Genomic DNA, 20,537 nt, shown 5'->3' on the forward strand with positions numbered 1-20,537 from the left:
AAGGTGACTCTTAAAGTAGGCAAGCCTTAATGGAACCACAGCAGCAGGAAAAGCTTCCCTACTAGAGGCACGGTGGAATCATAAAAAATACAACTGCCTTTTACTCAGCTCCATCTATGCTCCCAGTACAACACCAAGTGCTGTGGGAATGTCAGCTCATGTACACCTCCCAACAATTCCAGAAGGAGCCAATTTACAGATGTGGAAACTGAAACTCTGAAATCCTAAAGTGTGGGAAAGAGCCAATCATCTGAAGCCAAAAAAAGATGCCTGTCCTATTAATTCACTGACCTGGCCAGAGAGACTCAGGCTACTGACCATCAAGAACAACTCATTCGCTACAATAATTGAAAGTGTAGAACTAGTATTAAAAGAAGCAAAGAGGGGCAGCTGGGTGGCTCGTTGGTTAAGCCTCCGACTTCAGTTCAGGTCATGATCTCAAAGCTCAGGTCATGATCTCAAAGCTCAGCTCATGAGTTCGAGCCCTGCATCGGGCTCTGTGATGACAGCTCAGAGCCTAGAGCCTGCTTCTGATTCTGTGTCTCCCTCTCTCTCCCCTACTGGCTTGTGCCCTCTGTCTCAAAAATAAATAAACAATAAAAAGATTTTTTTAAAAAGGATGCCATTTTATACTGTTGTTTCGGTGACATGTGTGTATGCGTATTTAGAGTCTTGGATAACAATGCTAAATGTTTTTCTTACTATGACACGTGGCCAAAAGAGTTTCAAAAGCATTACTCTAGACAACTCAGTCCCTGATATGGGGATCAGCAAACTGCCCAGAGCTAAACTCTTCAGTATTTGAAACTAAAAGATTCATCCAGAAGTAGGAATGTAGTGAATCCAGTTTGAGTATCAGTTACCAATACTAATATTTCATCCAGGAATAAACAACAGCTGCCCTCCAAAGGCTCCAGAAAGCACCGTTTTACAGATGTCTCGTGCCACATTTTCCCCCTCTGTGCACCTTCCTCCACTCAAGGTTTTAGGGTGATGTGGCTGCAGACACTTTATGCTTGTCTAGTCACTACATGGGCACATCACATAGTCAGTGTCAGAGCTAGGAACTCCTACATGCTCCTTTGCCAGATGGAATGATGCTCCTTTGCCAGAGTTGGAGTGATGAAATGTCCTGGGAAATGCCCAAGGTCAATGCTGGGTACAGCTGAGATCAGGCTCCCAGTCCCAGTTCTTTTCCAAGAATCCTTAAATTAAAGACACATGAGAGCACAAAGCAGAACACCCTGCCAAGAGACAAGCAGATGACTTTGTTTTCTTTTCTGGTCTTATTTGCTCGTTTCTTATACCTCTGTATTAATTTTTACTAATGGCTAAATGCAGCATTTGGCTGAGGCGATCCCCTGGCCTTTAAAAAAAAAAAAGAGTAATGGAGTCGCACAAGCAAAGTTATTTTTTCTGTGTCAGGAAATTGTTTAGGTTAATTGTGGCATCTCCTTGGAAGACCTATTGAAATAAAAATAGGGGCCCCTGGGTGGCTCCGTCAGTTAAGCGTCCGACTTTGGGTCAGGTCATGATCTCTCAGTTTGTGAGTTCGAGCTCCACGTCAGGCTCTGTGTTGACAGCTCACAGCCTGGAGCCTTATTCGAATTCTGCCTCTCTCTCTCTCTCTCTCTCTTTCTCTCTCTGCCCCTCCCCCACTTGTACTCTGTCTCTCTCTCAAAAATAAATAAAATGTAAAAAAAAAAAAAGAAATAAAAATAAACAAGCATTACCTGCTTTTGAAGTCCTTCTATTCTGAAACCACAGTTAAGAAGAAAACCTTGGCTTGATAGCCATTTTCTTTTCAGGTAAGTATATACTGTATATAATTTAGTTTATTGCTATAGATATCGACAGATCACTACTTGAAATAGTCTTAAATCATAATTCATTTACTGATTTCTAAATGCCACTGTGTTTTAACTTCTCCAAAACTGTTAACTTTTTCATGACATCAAGGTGATTCTCAAAAACAAATAGAAAATGTTTCCCTCTCAAAGCCAAATTCAAAGTGAAAACAGAGCCAGGGAAAGATGCTATGCAAGTAAAAGTAATATTTCCTTTTTCAGCCTCTTCCAGCTACTAACATCCTATGATTTTTACCTGTTTTTCTTTTTCAAAGTAAGTTTAGTCACACTTGAGGTATAAGACAGTTAGCTGGTCAGGATTTCACAATCCAAGAATCCCTCATTTTAGGAGCGTGAGAATTTTCCACTGCCCTGCAATATCCAGATGAATGTACCCTGATTAAGACCTTTGAGATCCTGGACAAAATCTGGTTGAACTGCATAAATTAAGTAGGAAATTCAGAACCATCAGGAGCTCTGGGGTCACTGGAGAGCTAAGCCTCCTTAAACAAGCCTTCCCAATAGTGATCTTTTCTTAAAAAGTCAATCTGTATTCTGACCTTTCAAGACACAGAGGCAGCCTGTTTCCAGACAGATCTGCTGGCAAAAAGACTGCCTCATGCTCTGAATTCGGCATAAAGGTCTGATTTTCAACAATCACATGGGGTAAATTCCCATTTTGGGACCTTGAAACCAGCAATTATTACTGCCAAGTGAGGAGTCTCAAGTGCAGAGTTGAAAGTTTATTAATTTTATGCCATTAAATAGAGACATGACACACTCAAAAATTAGTGTAGATGGGTTCTAATTTTGTCGACTTTAATGACCTCACACCTTCACTCTTAAGAACTCCTCAACCTTCAGAGCTATGCTTACACTGCGGGAAAACTTTGATTTGCATTTTCAAAGCTATTTTTTTATGCAAGTGTTATAAAGTACATGGTACATAAAACTCTACTAGGAGCTCAGCTGAACTGAGCCAAGCTGTACGTATTAGTGAAACAATGGTTTCAACCAGAAATCTGAGACAGCGCGATTTCAGAATGGTAAAAACCAATGATACATCAACCAACAGCATGAGGATTTATAAAATGAAATGAAATTTTAATATATCTTTTCAACAAACAGTCAACTAGTCATGACCACTTAGAATCGAGTAGTTCAGAGTTAAACAAAAAAAAAGTCTTAGAGATTTAAAAAAAAACAAAACAAAATCCAACCCATCTCTTGTCCCAGTCCCTCCCAATCCCATCCCCTGCTACACTGTTCTGGCTGAAAGCAAACTACTAAGTTTCTCTCAAACTCAACTCAAGTATCTTTGCTCCGGAAACTCACCACCTCCTCAGGCTCATTTCATTCCAAACTGGTGATCCGTCAGTCATTGCTAATTCCTTCAATGAACACACACTGCATTATGCTAGGCACTAGGGACCAGATGTCCTAAAAATCTGACTCCTTCACCATTGGGGGGGTTCTGTCTACCCTTAAGGATTACAGAGAACACTGCTAACTGTGCTGCATAAATTAGTCCTGAATAAAGTTAGAATATCAGGTGGTAGTTCCCCCCACAGTCCCCTCATTACCCTCATCCCCTACAGTGTCCCCTCCCCACAGAGCATCCTCTCCAACACGCCACCACCACACCCTCAGATCTTTTTATCCAGAAAATAATTTCAAATTCTTGTCCCCAGAGGTTTTAGAAAGTTCCACGCATAGTGACTCCTTTGGAGAAACCAATTTTCCAGATGCCTCAAATCACTCGGAGCTAAGTTCTGAATTCAAGCTGACTGGCTCCTGAATCTACACTCTTAACCAGTCCATTCGAGTGCTTCTCAGTGAATGGGAGTTTTCTTTTCCCCCTCTACCTACAATGCTCTTTCCTCTACCCTCACTTTTTCACATGAACTCCTACTCATCCTACAAGACCCATCCGCAGGAGCACTCCTTTTTTCTAACCACCACGAGCAGAGGAGATTCTGTGGCAAACACAGAGGACACTGTACCTATCTTCAGCACATTTCCTAATACGGAGATAAAAAACGGGACCCCCCGCCCCCGTCCCTAACCCACCGCAAAGGTACAGACTCCTAGGGAAAGAACAGCTTCCTATAACAGCCCAATAGCAACTACCTAGAGTTACTAAAACTCTCTATACGAATGCCAAAATTGTTGACTTGTGTTAAAATACGCATATAAAGAAACATACAAACATAAAAGTCTAGATGGGGCTGGGTCCCACCCAGAGGGAGGTCTCTCCTGGCCTTCATCATTGAAGAAGAGGCTGTGTGACCAGACAAGGGAACCCCTGGTAAGCTGCAGGCTACATGAGTGTTAACCAACATGGAGCTAAGATGCCTTATAGGAAGCTCCTAAGCAAGGAATGTTAAAATGGCATCTACTCAGAAAAGATAGTTCAGAAAGCAGCTGACTCACGAGGAACCCAAAGTACCACAGGTACCTAAGTCCCCTAGAGACAGAATCCGGCTATTCTCAAAGCAAAGATAGACCCAGAAACGGCCAGTGAGTTCCAAGAACAGGTCCTATGTTATGACAGCCCCAGAAATCTAAACTTGAAAATCAGATTGTTTATATATTTCTTATATTCCTTTCTTGGTATCCAGGAAAGTTCCAGACTGTTCTAACTGTGCTAAGATGAACAGAGGGTGAGGGTTTTTATCAAAAAACCTGCAGATTTGGCCTGAAGATTAGAATACTATCAGCCCACTACTGACAGCAGCAGTAGCATGAACATGGTAATGCAATGCAAGTAAAGAATCCTCCAAAAGAAGGTAAAATGCAGGGACAATAAGGGCTGTGGAGTCCAGCCACTCTTTCCCATCTGAAAATTCTCCTTTCAGTACTAAATCTTAGAGGCTGTGGTTTTGTTTTATTATCTTCTAAAACTTACCCCCCACTGAATTGTATCCAGAAACGATCTTGCCATTTCACCCAATGGAGTCTGCACGTGTGTTTGGAACACAACAGAAACTTAAATGTTTGTTGATGGAATGAATGAAGCAACGCGTGGACTTCCAGAGTTTTAAGGTATCCTAAAGACCATCCATCCAGTGCAATCCTTTTCCCACAAGCATACATTCGTCCACACAGGGCTTTCACAGGTTGTCATAAAAGTCATTCGATAAATATCAACTAAGTGCCAACAACAGTTAAGATGCTATGCTCTCAGGAACAACAATCAAAATGTTATCAGTCACTGATACACAGCAAACGTCTGGGGGCCTTCCATGGATCAGGCAATTTGCTAGGCCGTAAAGATACTACAATGAGTAAGACACACATAGCACCTTAGGGAAACTATGGAGAAGATGAAGGGACCATAAGTATCTACGATACTGTTTAAAACAGAAAATGTTAAGTGTTTTCAAAGGTTAGATAAGGGCTATCTGGAGTCATAGGTCAAAAAGGGAAACCAGGTTTCAAAAAATTTCCAGGACACTGCCATTCAGGACACGACATTATTTGTGGTTTAACCTTACAGTTCAGGAATGAAAACTATTAGTTTCTAGCTAAAGCAGAATAGCTAAAGGAAATGGCTTTGTAGGTTTTGATGAAAATCAATATTCTATCTTCATAACTTCAGCATTATGTCAAATGGTACTGACAGTGGATTCTGGAAAGAATACAGATCAATTCTCTTCTAATGAAAACAATAATCAAAACTGAGCTCTAAATAACAAAGTTATTGTCACCCATGAGTACAGAAACACAGGTTTGTCAATCTGAATATTAATAAAACACACGTAAAGAATAATTCTGGACTTACGGGTGGGCCTTATTTATTTAGCAGTAACTCTATAATAATAATTCCTATGATTTACCCTATAAACTAAAACATAAAAATTAAGCTACTATATAGCTACACATCACATTTCTTTTGACCTATCCTGAAATGAAATTTATCTTTCAGTTTCTCTCATATATGCTACTTTAGTTCCTCTAAATACCTTGAAATGCATCCCACTAACCCTGTTCCCTTCAAGATAACACACTAACATGGGAATCAGAAGCCTGAGGACTAGGCCTGCTCACCAGGTTGGGCAGGTAAATTCTCTGGCCTAAATCTTCCCATCCATAAAATGAAGCTGTTAGAGCAAATAACCTCCAAGATCTCTTTGAACTCTTAAAAACAGTAACAAAATCAAAAACTGAAAACTTACCTCCACTGCCAAACTATCAATCAAAGCAAAAAGTTTTAAAACTAATATCAAAGGAATAGGGGCGCCTGGGTGGCTCAGTCGGTTGAACGTCCGACTTGGGCTCAGGTCACGATCTCACGGTCTGTGAGTTCGAGCCCCGCGTCGGGCTCTGTGCGGACAGCTCAGAGCCTGGAGCCTGCTTCGGATTCTGTGTCTCCCTCTCTCTCTTCCCCTCCCCTGCTCATGCTCTGGCTCTCTCTGTCTCAAAAATAAATAAAAACGTTAAAAAAAAAAAAAAAAAAACTAATATCAAAGGAACTTAGGTTTAACCAACTTTTTCCCTTCTTTTACTTGATTCAACAAACTTATTCATGAATTTCCTACAGCAGTTAGGTTGAGCAGTTCTTCATCCATAGCCGTCATAAACTGGAAAGTGACGTCAATATATTCCTTTAAAAACAATTCTGCAACAAAAAATTTCTAGGTCCAGAAGCAATCTCCTTAATAGAATTTTGCCTCTATCCAAAAATTAAACCCTCATAAACTTCTTTGTGAATGTCAAAAGGTTTTTAATCCACGTACTCCACTTCAGAATGTATTTATTCTGTTCAATGCAGACTGCTCGCCTTGGTGTATGTTTACGATTTTTCCCATTAGATCCACATAGGAAGTGAATGGAACACCTTTGGTATGGAGTATGATGTAGACAAGTACGTGTCATTAATATACTCATCCTACTTAGATTGAGGAACCTATCATATGAATAGATCTATCAGGCAAATATTTTTGAGACCATACTGTATGCAAAGTGCTGAAATGACTATAAAGACAGTAACCAATACTGTTGCTTTACCCCTGCCTCCAACTGTAATTGTACTGGTCACCAAGAAAATAATTCTCTACCTCAACATAAGAAAATCTAAAAAAAAAAAAAAAAAAAAAAAAAAAAAATTAACCTAACTACCGTTTTCAGGAAAAGCCCCTTGTCATATACCTCTATAGTGTTACATTTTTTAGAATGCTAGTTGGTATTATCGAAGCAATACTTCCAGATAAATACCATAATTACTATAGTCGGGCAGCATTCCTGTGGAAATCAGCTCCATCAGCCTAATTTCGGCATATTAAATGAATTAAGTTAAAGCGAAAATGCTATTGTCTGAAAAACAAGAGAAAATATTAAAGGCAGAACAACTGGCTCCACTTCTGCAAATTAAGCAAAATTAGACAAAAAGAAAGGAAGCAGGCAAAGGGAAGGAACTCAAGAGCTATTTGCAGCAGTGGTCCCTTGCAAGTTAGTTCTAGGCGCTTCCCCTTGAGCTCGAAGAAATAAGGAGACCAAAGAAGAGAAGGCACCTCTCCTTTCGTTCAGAAGCCCAAAGTTATACTCTTTTCACAACTTGCAATATTCATTGAGTTCAGTGTAAGATGTATGGGAGATCTGGATTCAGTGGGACTGTCCGGGAGAAGGGAGTGGCATTTACTTTCTCAGTCTGGAGCCCTTAAGAACTGTATCAGAGTACTCAAAAACCCTTAGTTATCTAGCAAAGGCTCCGGAGCATCCTCCCCACGCACACTCCTGCAGGGCTGGGCGGCTCCTCCCTCTCCCCCTTCTGTCCTTAGGGCTGGACCAAGGTCCAGTGGCCGGCGCACCGTTAGTCCAAGGGCCACCCTGGCCCGGCCTGCGCCACCAGCCCCGGGCAAGGCCAGAGCGCAAGCCGCTGTCTGGTCTCCGCTTCCCAGAGCCACGCAGCGGCGGCGGCGCGCAGCTGGACACCAGCATCACCAAGATGCCCATTATAATAAAAACTTGGGGGAGTATGTCTACACTTGCACCGATGTGAAGGCACAGCCCGGGACGCGGGCTCCGGGACCGCCGGCCCGTCCCGCCCCTCCTAGCGGCCGAGGGGCGGCGGTCCGTACCTGTCCTCCGAGACGCTGATGACGCCCTCCTCCTTGGGCACGATCACGGCCATATTCACCACCTCCTGGGACCCCTCGACCCGCTGCAGCAGGATGGGCTTGCGGGTCAGCGGCTTGGGCTGGATCTCCGCCGCCATCGGAGGAGGGGGCGCGCCGGGCGCCGCCGCCGCCAACCGCACCGCGGAGCTGGGCTGAGGAGACCGCTCAGGCACGGGCACAAGCTGAGACAGGGACTCTGGTTGGCCGGAGCGGGACGCCGGGGACCCGCGACCATAGCCTGGCCGCGCTCCGGGAACGACTCCGCGCTCCCGGCTTCGGGCACCGAAACCACCACGATCCGGGTTGCAAGCCGGCGCCACCACCGGAGGAGGGGGCGGAGAGCTGGGGGGCGGAGCCGGTAGGGGGCGGGGCCTGCCGCAGGGGGTGGCCGCTGGTGGGCGCGAGGGCGGCGGCACTTCCGGAAGAGTGGTGGAGGAGGTGAGGAAACCTAAAAAAGGAGGCGGGACGTTGGCGGCCCAATACGCGTGCGCCAGCCCACCAGCCCATTTCCGCCCCGCCCCTACTGAATTCCCGAAGCCTCGCAGCACCGCCCCTGGAACGCATGCGCCTTCCATTATCTGCGGTCTCCTAGACTCGCCACCTTCCACCTCCAGTCTGTAGTCCCCTCCCTTTCTAATCTCCCGTGAACGCGGCGTGTAAACCCCCCGGGAACGCGCTTGCCAGAGGCCCCGCCCCCTCCAAAATTTATAAAAAGGGGGCGGAGTAGGAGCGGGGAAAAGTGGGCCTGGACGAGGCCGGAAAGAGAAGAAGCTTGCAGGAAGGAAAAAAGCTGAACTAGTTGGGACGTGACTGGGCGTGCGTAAGGGTTACCTGTTCTGAGCTTCCATAACAATGAGCCTGCCGCGACGGGAGGCCATTTACTGCTCCCAGCATGCACCAGGCCCAGGCTGCCGAGTGGCAGCCCAAGGGCTCCTGGGAGTTGTAGTTTTTCGGAGCCTCGTCTCCCTTTTGGAATAACCTATTGCCCACTTCTCAGCGCTCCTGAACTGGGGAGCCCGGCACCGACCCAGGCAATTAACTGAGTCGCGGCCCGGACTGATCTCTAAGGAGGAAATTGAAGAGCATCCCAGGGCTGAGCAGGTGGTTAAGATTGTTTCCTATAATAGTAGAGCCCGAGGGTGGGGAAAGAAGAGAATCTCTCGTATACGCATTTTTGAGGGAGTTTAGAGATCATCTGCAGTATCATCTAACTGGTTTTTCTTAAATGACTAAGTTACTAGCCCAAGGTTACTTTAGTTCCCAGTTAGGGCTATGCCCCCACCACACCCCCGGACTTGAACCCAGTCTCCCTCCCCTACTCCTGGCCCTGTCTTCTTTCCATTCGCCAGTAATTCAGCCTTTCTGGCTTGCTCCAGAGACAATGGAGAGAGTTACTGTGATTATTGAATGAATGTTAGGTGCCTGGCGCAGGGCCTGGCATGTGGGGTCGTTCATTATTTGATGACCCTACTAAGCCCTCCCAGAGTTAACAAACTAGCTGAAGAGTGGTCATGTGGTGTGACTGGGCTAGCAAGGGCTCTGGAGGTTAGAAAAATAATATGCCAGAACCGGGCAAAGAAATGACAGACCTCATAGAACTGCATTTCTTATGCAAGTTGTTGGCAGCCAAGGACCTGTCTCAAAGCACACAGTGCAACTCTTTACCACCTCCCATCTTTGCAGAAATTCTGTAAGGCACTAGAAAGTGAGACAGGTATTTTCCAGTCTGGGGACCTGGAACAAGGCATTCCACTTCTCTGAGCCTCAGGTTCCCAATCTATTAAGTGGAAGATAATAATACCTACCTTGGGTGTTATGTGAGAGCTACAAAAGACATATTTTAAGTGCCTTCATGCACAATAGGTCCTTCAGGGTTCCAGGTATTAGGACATGGACATATTTGGGGGACCATTATTCAGCCTACCACAACGGTTTTAAATACTGTTCTTATGCTCCTCAACTCCAAACTCATATATCTAATGCCACTCCACTTTGTCAATTAACCATTTAATAGGTGTTCCAAGCATTCCCAAACAGTATCTTCAAATCTACCACACCATTCACTCAGTGGTTAAAAACTGAGTTCCTAAGAGTCATCCTTGATTCTTCTCTTTTCCTCACAACTCCTTTCCAAACCATAAACTCATCAGCTCCGCCTCCAGAGTAGGTCTTGAATTTTCCCACTCATATCACCTCTACCCCAGTCCGAGTCACCAGATGCCCTGGCCTCTACTATCACAGTAACCTACCTGCTTTCCCTGCTTCTTCTCTTGAACCCTTCCCACACCCACCCCAAACTCAACTTATTTAACCTATTTTTATCACAGTGACCAGAGGATTGTGTTTTAAAACATAAGCCAGATCACATTACTCCTCTGCTTCAAGTCTGTCAGTGGCTTACCATTGCATTTGGGATAATGCTTCTTCAACCTCACCTCTCCTCCTGTTCGATACTCTCTAAGCCCTGGCTTAGAAAATCCCAGAAACACCAACCTTCTTCCTGATGGTGGCCTTTGCAGTGTTTACATCCTGGATACTTGCCTCTCACCACTGAGGCTTCAGTCTAAAGAGTCTTACCCTCCCACCTCTAACATACCCCACCTCCTTATAACACTCACTGTCATATCATGCTGTGTTGTTTTCCAGTCCTCACTTCTGCCCCAAATAATCTTTGTTTCTTATTTATTTCTTAGTTCTCCATCTTCTAGAAGAGAAGCACCAGGAGAGAAAGGACCTTACCTGCCTGTTCATCGTTGTATTCCCAGCCCCTAGAGTCATAGCTGGCCCATTAGGAGGAATGCTGTAAGTATTTGTCAAATGAATGAGTAGAAAGAAAGGCAAGTCTGAATTTAACTCTTTTCCATTAGAGTGTAATGGAAAGACTGGAATCTGGACCTTACCCTAATTCCTGGGATGGGATGATCCTTGGGAGAATACACAAAACAGGCAGATGGTAATACCAATATGGTAAAGCCAACTGGTGAGTAATTGGTATCCAAGAGAAAGGCTTAGTATGCAATTTCTCCTTCTCTTCCTGGTAGCAGGTACAAGGGTCTCCTCAGCAGCAAGGTTCTGTGGCACTGAAGCCCGGCTGCCCATCAGAATGCCTTGGGAGCTTTTTGAAAATGCAGAGCCCTGGACCCTATCCCTGAACAACTGGATTTGGTTTTCTAGGAGCTTGGTCTGAGAATATGAATTTTTATAAAGTTTCAGGTGATTCTAAAGCAGGTGATCCTTGTTTCTAGTCTAGTCTGGGAAGCCCAGATCTAGGAATCCAACGGAAGGGTGCAGGAAAAGTGATGAGTGGTACAGAGGGCTGGGCCTCCAACTATGGGGCACATCTCCCCCTCCCTTTTCTTCCCCAGCATGAGAGACTAGCCAAGCTGCTTGTTCTTCCACTGGTAACATCTGTCGTTTCTGATCAGACTAATGCCTTTTTGTATGTGTGGTCCATTGAGTAACAGAACACTCACTGCCTGTGACTTTTTGCCCTACTCACCTGTGCCAGAATCAAATCAAGCACGAGGCTTTTGCAAAGCTTTCCCCTTAATCTTCCTCTCACTCCTCTCTAGTCTGGGCTGGCTTGAGCTAACAGTAGGTTTTCATGTATACAAAGGTATTAAGTAAGGTTCATTTAGGTATCTATATCTGTATCTACATATTTTTTTTTAATTTTTTTAATGTTTATTTATTTTTGAGACAGAGAGAGACAGAACATGAACGGGGGAGGGTCAGAGAGAGAGGGAGACACAGAATCTGCAACAGGCTCTGAGCTGTCAGCACAGAGCCCCATGCGGGGCTCGAACTCACAGACCGTGAGATCATGACCTGAGCCAAAGTCGGATGCTTAACCAACTGAGCCACCCAGGCGCCCCTGTATCTACATATTTTTTAAATAGACTTTTTTTTTTAAGAGCAGTCTTAGGTTCACAGTAAAATTGACTGGAAAGTACAGAGAGTTCCTATATACCCCCTGCCCCCACACATGGATAGTTTTCCCCATGATCCACATCTCCCACCAGACTGGTACATTTGTAACAATCAGTGCACCTGCACTGATACATCTTTACCACCCGAAGTCCATTGTTTTCCCTAGGGTTCACTCTTTGAGTTGTGAGTTCTATGTGTTTAGACAAATGTATAATGACATGTATCCATGATAATACCATATAGAATAATTACACTGCCCTAAAAATCCTCTGTGTTCTGCCTATTTGTCCCTCTCTCCCAGGCCCCTGGCAATTACCGATCTTTTTATTGTCCCCATAGTTTTGCCTTTTCCAGAATGTCATATAGTTGGGATTACACAGGGTGTAGACTTTTCAGATTGGCTTCTTTCATTTAGTAACATGCTTTTAAGTGTCACCGATGCCCTTTCATGGATTGATAGCTCATTTGTTTGTAGTGCTGAGTAATATTCCATTGTCTGTAGGTATCATTGTTTTGTTTATCCATTCACCTGCTGAAGGCCATCTTGGATATTTCCACTTTTCCGCAATTTTAGATAAAGCTGCTATAAATATCTGTGTTCAGGTTTTTGTGTGGACATAAGTTTCCAATTCCTTTGGGTAAATACCAAAGAACCCATTTGTTGGATTGTATGGGGAAGAGTATGTTTATTTCTGTAAGAAACTGCCAATCTGTCTTCTAAAGTGGCTGCACCATTATGAATTCCCACCAGTTAGGTTCATCTATATTTCAGAGGAAATGAATTCTGGAATTTTCTGAAGAGGAACTAGGAAGGCAGGGTAGGATGAAGTAAGAATAGAAACCAGCCTTAGGGAAATGGTGACAAGGTGAAATAGTAGCAGAAAAAAAGAGAAGGAGGAAAGGGGTTTATGTTTCTGTTCCTTCTTTGCTTTGTCTTTATTAATAATATTCATGCCACTGCAGACCCACCCATACCCTAAGCCCTGAATTGAGCTGAAGTGAGAGGCAGGGACTGTGACTGATGATCTGCCCCTAAGCAAACCAAGAGCAGAGGAATCTCAAGTACATTTTGTCAAGAAGAAGTGGGTATACTATTCCTAGAACAAAGTAGCTCTCAAAAAAATGTTTGTTGGGGCACATGAAAAGATGTTCAACGTCGCTCCTTATCAGGGAAATACAAATCAAAACCACACTCAGATATCACCTCACGCCAGTCAGAGTGGCCAAAATGAAGAAATCAGGAGACTATAGATGCTGGAGAGGATGTGGAGAAACAGGAACCCTCTTGCACTGTTGGTGGGAATGCAAATTGGTGCAGCCGCTCTGGAAAGCAGTGTGGAGGTTCCTCAGAAAATTAAAAATAGACCTACCCTATGACCCAGCAATAGCACTGCTAGGAATTTACCCAAGGGACACAGGAGTACTGATGCATAGGGGCACTTGTACCCCAATGTTTATAGCAGCACTCTCAACAATAGCCAAATTATGGGAAAAGACTAAATGTCCATCAACTGATGAATGGATAAAGAAATTGTGGTTTAGGGGCACCTGGGTGGCTCAGTCGGTTAAGGGTCCGACTTCAGCTCAGGTCACGATCTCGCGGTCCGTGAGTTTGAGCCCCGCGTCGGGCTCTGGGCTGATGGCTCAGAGCCTGGAGCCTGCTTCCAATTCTGTGTCTCCCTCTCTCTCTGCCCCTCCCCCGTTCATGCTCTGTCTCTCTCTGTCTCAAAAATAAATAAACATTAAAAAAAAAATTTTTTTTAATAAAAAAAAGAAATTGTGGTTTATATACACAATGGAATACTACGTGGCAATGAGAAAGAATGAAATATGGCCTTTTGTAGCAACATGGATGGAACTGGAGAGTGTGATGCTAAGTGAAATAAGCCATACAGAGAAAGACAGATACCATATGGTTTCACTCTTATGTGGATCCTGAGAAACTTAACAGAAACCCATGGGGGAGGGGAAGGAAAAAAAAAAAAAAAAGAGGTTAGAGTGAGAGAGAGCCAAAGCATAAGAGACTGTTAAAAACTGAGAACAAACTGAGGGTTGATGGGGGGTGGGAGGGAGTGGAGGGTGGGTGATGGGTAGTGAGGAGGGCACCTTTTGGGATGAGCACTGGGTGTTGTATGGAAACCAATTTGACAATAAACTTCATATATTGAAAAAAAAATAAAAAAAAATGTTTGTTGGATGCAGGCATAAATGAAAACATAAATTCCTCAGTTTACCATTCAAATGTCTTAAATCTATTAGAATCCTTGGTTCAGCTTCAGGAACTCATACCTGCTCACGATGCCATAGACACTATCTTCCTTCATTCTTTCTTCTAGAAAATTGGTGCCCGCTGTGTTCCAGGGAATAAGCTAGGTACTAAATATGACTCTTGTGCATTTAAGGACAGAGCTCAATTTGACCCATGTCTTGATTTCATTATTGGAGGGCCACTGGCTCTGAGCACAGTGAACAGGTAGAGGAGTTGGTGTGAGAAGCTTTTGGTTTTAAAGTAAAGGTCAGGACTATGCTCAGGTTCTGCTGATGTAGTTGGTTCTGCTCTAAATCTTTTGCACAAATAATGTTAAATAGAATGTATGAAGGAATTAAGTGGGACCTATGAGGAATGAATGTTACCCATACAAAATAATGAGATGGGAGGAGGGGTGAAATATATTGCCATCTAGGCAAAATGATTAATCCATGTGGAAGGAATTGGTCTCTAATTCCCATACATAACTACAGTTACTTTACTGAAGAATGGACATTTTGTATTTTGTGGCAACTTTGGGGGGATACCACATTTTTTTCTACATGTGCCTGTTTTGGGTTCCATTTTCCACCTAAAATTATATACACGAGGGAAATAAATGATTCTGTAAACAAAGAATGAGATCATCTGTATCTCAAAGACCTTGATGGAAGGGCATGGTTAATGACCAAAATTCTAATGTTGTCACTGGAGTCCTGGCAGAATTGTATCTGACACTCTTTGGCTATCTGATGATACTTTTAAAAGTTTCTCATACACTTCAAGGATCAACACAATGCAGCCATCTTCCAGACGAGCCACCTGTAGTATATGCTTAGGCCTCATTGACATGGTTTTAGGAAAAGCATTTCCCCATCCTCAGAATCTATACCATAAGCCCTTTTTAAGCGGAGACAGCTTTCCTCTTCTGTTGAACTACCCCCTGGTATCAAGCCCAGTGCAAAGCATGAAGAGGGAGCTCAGTAATGACAAGTAAGTAGAAAGATTAATTGAATCTTAATGTCTTTGCAGAACAGCTTCTGGTAAAATAGATCCTAGAAGCATGTTTTTCCTATCAACGCAATTTACGTGGCAGCTAATACTGGTAGGCCAGAGAGATCGGGACAAGGGTTTGTTACCAAAGATGCCTCCTCTTGAGTAAAATTAGTTGGAATCAGATAAGATACCATGGGGAAAGGGCTTTTGTGCTAACCAAATCAACATTAGCCTTTCTCTTGAACTGCCTTTCTGTTTCAGTGGAAGGGAGAAACCAAAAAAAAACCTCAAGCAATAGGGAAAAAGACTGTATTGACAAATAAATAAAATGAGTAACGAGGGAGGATAGAACAAATTCAAAGTCCTGAAAAGAAACAGAAAGAGGCCAAGATATTAATGATAGCTCTAACAGTATAACCCAAACTTTGATCACTACGTTGAATCCCTTGAAGTGTTCTGTGGGCTTCTCAAACATACATTTTTATTTCCAGGATATGAAATCCTAAAGAATCTATATCCTTTATCGTCTGTTCACAGATTAAGTATTTTCAAAAAGCTGATTCTCTTTTGAGGTTGGTGCAAAGCAGAGCTAAAAGCTGCACCCCTGAGTGGAATGATGAACATCGTGACAATGTGGTGCCGTTCCGCCACTGGCCTCACTGCCCCCGCCTTGCTCTCTCCAAGCCATCCTTCTCACTGCTGCTAGAGCAATCTTTCTAAAACTCATTTGACTTCCTAGCATAGCCTACACCCTCTAAGAGCTTTCTGTGTCTCTAGAATTGAAACTAGACTCATCATCTGGCTCATGCCTACCTCTGCAATCCATTTCCCACTTTCTACCCCCTCAACCTCACCTCCAGTGACACTGCATCAGGTAAAATGCTTTTAGTTGTGAGTAACATGAAATTCTACCTGATCTTTTAAACCATGAAGGGAATACCCGCTTCCACTCACCTGGTCAGAGGTTGGTCAGCTCATTGGCTCCATTTCTGTGGCATCCCCCTCACTCTATGCGACATTCTTATCCTCTGGTTGGCTCTCCTTGAGGTAGCAAAATAGAAACCAGTAGCTCTCAGATTTACATGCTTTTTCTTCCATGTGAATGCATCTCTTCTCCTAACCATCAAACCAAAATCCTGGACTTCTTTCTGTTTGGACATATCCAGCCCTGACCTAACATCTCTGAGGAATGCCATGGCTGATTTGCTTAGGCTTGGATGACACACTTCTCTGAGAACCAGCTACAACAAAAGAATGGATTCCACTGACTGCCTAAGGCCGATCAAGACCCATCCTTGGAGCTGGGAATAAGGTCAATTATAATCAACCCATGGCTGGGAAATTTGGAGGGAAAGAGAGAATGGATGCAGAATAAGCATCTTCAGAATCCAAATTACTTACGATTCTCTAGGCCTTTCATCCCGTGGTATAGCTCTCTTTTCTCTTTCTGAAATATTCTTTCCCCATTTGATCTGTCTGGCAAACTCCTACTCTGCTCTCAACTCCAGACCAAGCATTTCACCCTCTGTAAGATCTTTCAGGCTCCCTCTTCCCAAACAGTGGATTAAGTCCTTCTGTGTACCATTCTTATACCCAGTACAAACTAAATTTATTGCCTTACTCATTGTTCATGGATCACTTGTTTGATAGATTTATCTCCCCCCAATAGACAGTTAAGTTCTTGAGTACAGAAACCCTCTTTTTTGTAATCCTTACTTTTGACATTTATAAAATGACCAGAGCATATATGCATATCCTTTAAATAAATTCTGAGTTTTGTTAATTCTACTAGAGATTGATCACCATCTGTTGATGACCTAGTTATGTGCTCTGTGTGGAGGTGTGACCTCCTCTGATGTCTAACCTCAAGAAAGAGACAGATCCTCAAAAAAAAGTAAATGGAGCCAGGAGCAAAAGAAATAGAAGGCGAAATGCCTGAGTCACTCTGGTTCTTGGCCTTCTTGGTCCTGGTTGAGAGGGAATCTAGAGGTCCTTGAGTGTCCAAGTCATTTCTAGTTTCCAAAAGCACCCTCTAACTATGAAGGCAGTTCAGGCACCAGACAACAGGCTTTCCTATATGAACCTCAAGCTGGAAACCTGGCCAACCAGATTACCTACTTCCATGTTATGTTCCATGCTGTGATAATTTTATTATTCCTAACCAAAAAAGGGAAAGCTTGCTCTAAATAGTATTTCCTTTCACCTTACAGCTCCAAAAAAAGAATACCATCTTTTACCTTTCCTCAACTCCTAGTATCTCTAAGGGGTGGAGCAAAGAATTGAACATTTCCAAAAAAGGAAGTGGAATGATCGTCCTTATCGGCAATTGTTTTTAACACACTTACTTTTGGTAGGGCACAAACACGTGTCGCTGAGAAACGTAAGAAGGCCTTGCAAAATTTTAGGGAAGCTAATAATGAATTCACAAATGATAAGTGGTCTGCAAATCATAACATTGATTATAGTAATGCAAGTATTCTGGAGGACCCTGGGATTCAAAAATGAAAGGACATTTGCTGTAGTAGATGCTAGTGTCTGTCATTAGAGTCATAAAAGCAGCAGAAGAGAGGCTCTGTGACCTAAGTGAAGTCACATATAAATGTAACAGCTAGAGACCATGAATAAGTATATGATAGTGTAGTATAAATTATACATCTGTTTTAGCACTGCGGCAACATTATTTGACTGATTACTGAGGGAGTGATCAGTATGGAATGATATTAGTCAGGAAAGGCTCTTGAAGGGGTGAGTCACAGGTTTTCAAACAAGAGGCTGACATGATGTAGTTGGCACTCAAAAAATATTGTCTTAGCAACTCTGTAGAGAATGAACTGAGATGGGAAAGCACAAATCAGGGAGACCAGGTAGGAGGCGGTAATGCAAACGAGGTGATGGGCGCCTGGACTGCCGTGTGGGCTGTGAAATAGAGTTGGAATGGCTTAGAGAAGGCGATGCAGTAGGTTGCATAATAGCGTGGGCCTTGCAGACAAAACTGATTTGGGCACCAATCCTGGCTCCAACTGACTGGCTGTGTTACTTGGGTAACTAACCTACCTGCTCCGGGTCTGTTCATTTATCTGGAAAATGCACTTGCGGGTGCTTGTTGTTTTTGCTGTCCAGTATTTGAACGTCCTTCCTAAGCAAATCTGAGTGAATCCCAATGTAGGGGGAAGACACGCAGGGGAACCTGCTTCTCCCACCAGGCCCTTGCATCTAGGGCATCGATCGGCACGTGCTCTGAGTAGGACCAGTTGGTGCCCACCCGCCTGTCTGTCTGTACTGCGGAATAGTGATGCAAAGACACTGCAGTCGGTTTGAGAATCTTTGAGCTCTCCGTGCTAAGATTAGAATCCAGAAGTGTGGTACCTGGCTGGCTCAGTCGTTAGAGCATGTGACTTTTTTTTTTTTTTTTTTTAATGTTTATTTATTTTTGAGAGAGAGAGACAGAGCATGAGCAGGGAAGGGGCAGAGAGAGAAGGAGACACAGAATCGGAAGCAGGCTCCAGGCTTCGAGCTGTCAGCACAGAGCCCGACGCGGGGCTCAAACTTATGAGCCACGAGATCACGACCTGAGCCGAAGCTGGACGCTCAACCGACTGAGCCACCCAGGCGCCCCTAAAGCATGTGACTCTTGATCTCAGGGTTGTGAGTTCAAGCCTCACAGTGGGCATGGAGCTTACTTTAAGAAAAGAAGAAGAATCCAGAGACATGGTGGAACACGTCCTCAGAAATTGTTGCTGAGGTAGGATCTCAGTTTCGTGCTCTACTTCTTCCCGTGGCTTCGCCCTGAACCCAGTCCTCTACCTTCCTATGGGCTGTGTGAGTTGCCCAACACCTTTCCAGTTAATTCCTCTTCTGTTTAAGTTACCTGCCATTTGCTCTCAAGAACCCTGACTAGAACATGACCTCATAGGACTATTTTGAGGATTGAATAAGACGATGTATATAAGGCCTTTAGCCCAGTACTTGTCATGGGTAAACACTTACTGAATCATTGATCTGAGAAACAACAAAGAAAATGACAGAATAGTGACAGACTTGGATACTTGGTTAGTTGTGGGAGAAGAATAAAAAGGAAGAATGGGGAAGGTAACACTAAGTTTACAAACCTGTCTTCCACATCCTTATTCTACCTCGAACAAGAATCTAGAAGCCAACAGAAGGATGGTTAGGCGTTAATGGCGAAATACTGACCTCTCAGCATGTCGACTAAGAACAAGGTAGTTTACTCACATGACAAAGTCTAAACTTGTCAGCCTGGCCCGTAAGGCACTTCATAACCCTGTTCAAACCTGCCTTTCCAGCCCTGAAGCTTGCCACTCCCCAAGAAGCATCTGACGCCATATTCAAATCACGCTGCTTGGTGTCCCAAGAACACATCGTGTTATTCTGAGCTCTGCTGCCTCTCACACTCTGCTCTCTTTGCCTGAAATGTCCTTCTCATCCTCCTTCGACTTCAACTCATTTAGGACTTGGGTTGCATCTCTTACCCTCAATGAAGCCCTTCCCTAATTCCTTCCAGGCAATGTTACATTTTATTCTGAAGTGCTCTTTTTTAAAAAAACGAAATTCTTTTCCATCATTTTTTAAGTTTATTTATCTTCGAAAGAGAGAGAGGGAGAGCACGCGAGCAGGGGAGGGGCAGAGAGAGAGAGAGGAGACAGAGAATCCCGAGCAGGCTCCCACGCTGTCAATACAGAGCCAGATGCGGGGCTTGATCCCACAAACCACGTGATCATGACCCAAGCCAAAACCAAGAGTAGGATGCTTAACTGACTGAGCCACCCAGATGCCCCTAAAGTGCACTTTGTGTCTCTCTCCTTCACTCCCTTGTGTGGCCCCAGACCCCACGGACTGTGGTTTGGCCCTCCTTGTATCGCCATTGCCTGACATTGTCTGGACTCAGCCAGTACTTCACAGGCTCATTGTTGAGCAGCCAGAACGTTCCTTTATAATTTGGTTAGAGATAAAAGGGTATGTGTCTAAGACAATGTGATTCGACAATCCACAGACAAAAGTCAGTTTTGTTCATTATGTGTTTATGTATTAAGTAACAAATACAAGTCCTTTTAACTTCCCAGGTCCTGAAGGGCAGAGTTCTATGTTAACTCACTTTGTACCCATTGGGTTTTACCCTAACCAGCAGGACAAAGGAATTGGAATCCTTTTTAGGTGTTGCTTTGATGTAACCAAAGCAGTGTTGCTCGTATGCTGAAGAAGCTGTGGTTGGAGACCCTGAGAGTAAGAGGCCAGCCCAGCAACCTTGGTCAGGTTTTTCTGTACTTTGAAGCCCTGATACCTGTGACTTACCCAACTCATCTTTCCTGAATAGGAACGCTAATGAAAATGATTATTTCCATTTGCAGTTCCCCAAGTTAGCTTAAGCACAGGTTTCCA

At 43.8% G+C, this 20,537-nt stretch overlaps 1 protein-coding gene across 5 annotated transcripts in view; it reads right to left on the reverse strand.

Annotated features, from left to right (window-relative positions):
• WDFY2 (WD repeat and FYVE domain containing 2) overlaps positions 1-8,815 on the reverse strand; it is a 178,886-nt gene extending 170,071 nt beyond the window's left edge. Inside the window, exon 1 of one of the 5 annotated variants that reach the window (XM_042908923.1) lies at positions 8,798-8,815. In XM_042908923.1, coding sequence (XP_042764857.1) covers positions 8,798-8,814 — 17 coding nt within the window. In that variant the 5' untranslated portion in view covers position 8,815. Of the gene's footprint in view, positions 1-7,927; positions 8,773-8,797 lie in introns of those variants that run through there. The other 4 variants (XM_042908724.1, XM_042908787.1, XM_042909049.1 and 1 more) reach the window with 4 other exon arrangements.
• Between the last annotated feature and the right edge of the window lie 11,722 nt (positions 8,816-20,537).

This window comes from Panthera leo, chromosome A1 (assembly GCF_018350215.1).
Source record: "Panthera leo isolate Ple1 chromosome A1, P.leo_Ple1_pat1.1, whole genome shotgun sequence".
Classification (NCBI taxonomy): Eukaryota; Metazoa; Chordata; class Mammalia; order Carnivora; family Felidae; genus Panthera; species Panthera leo.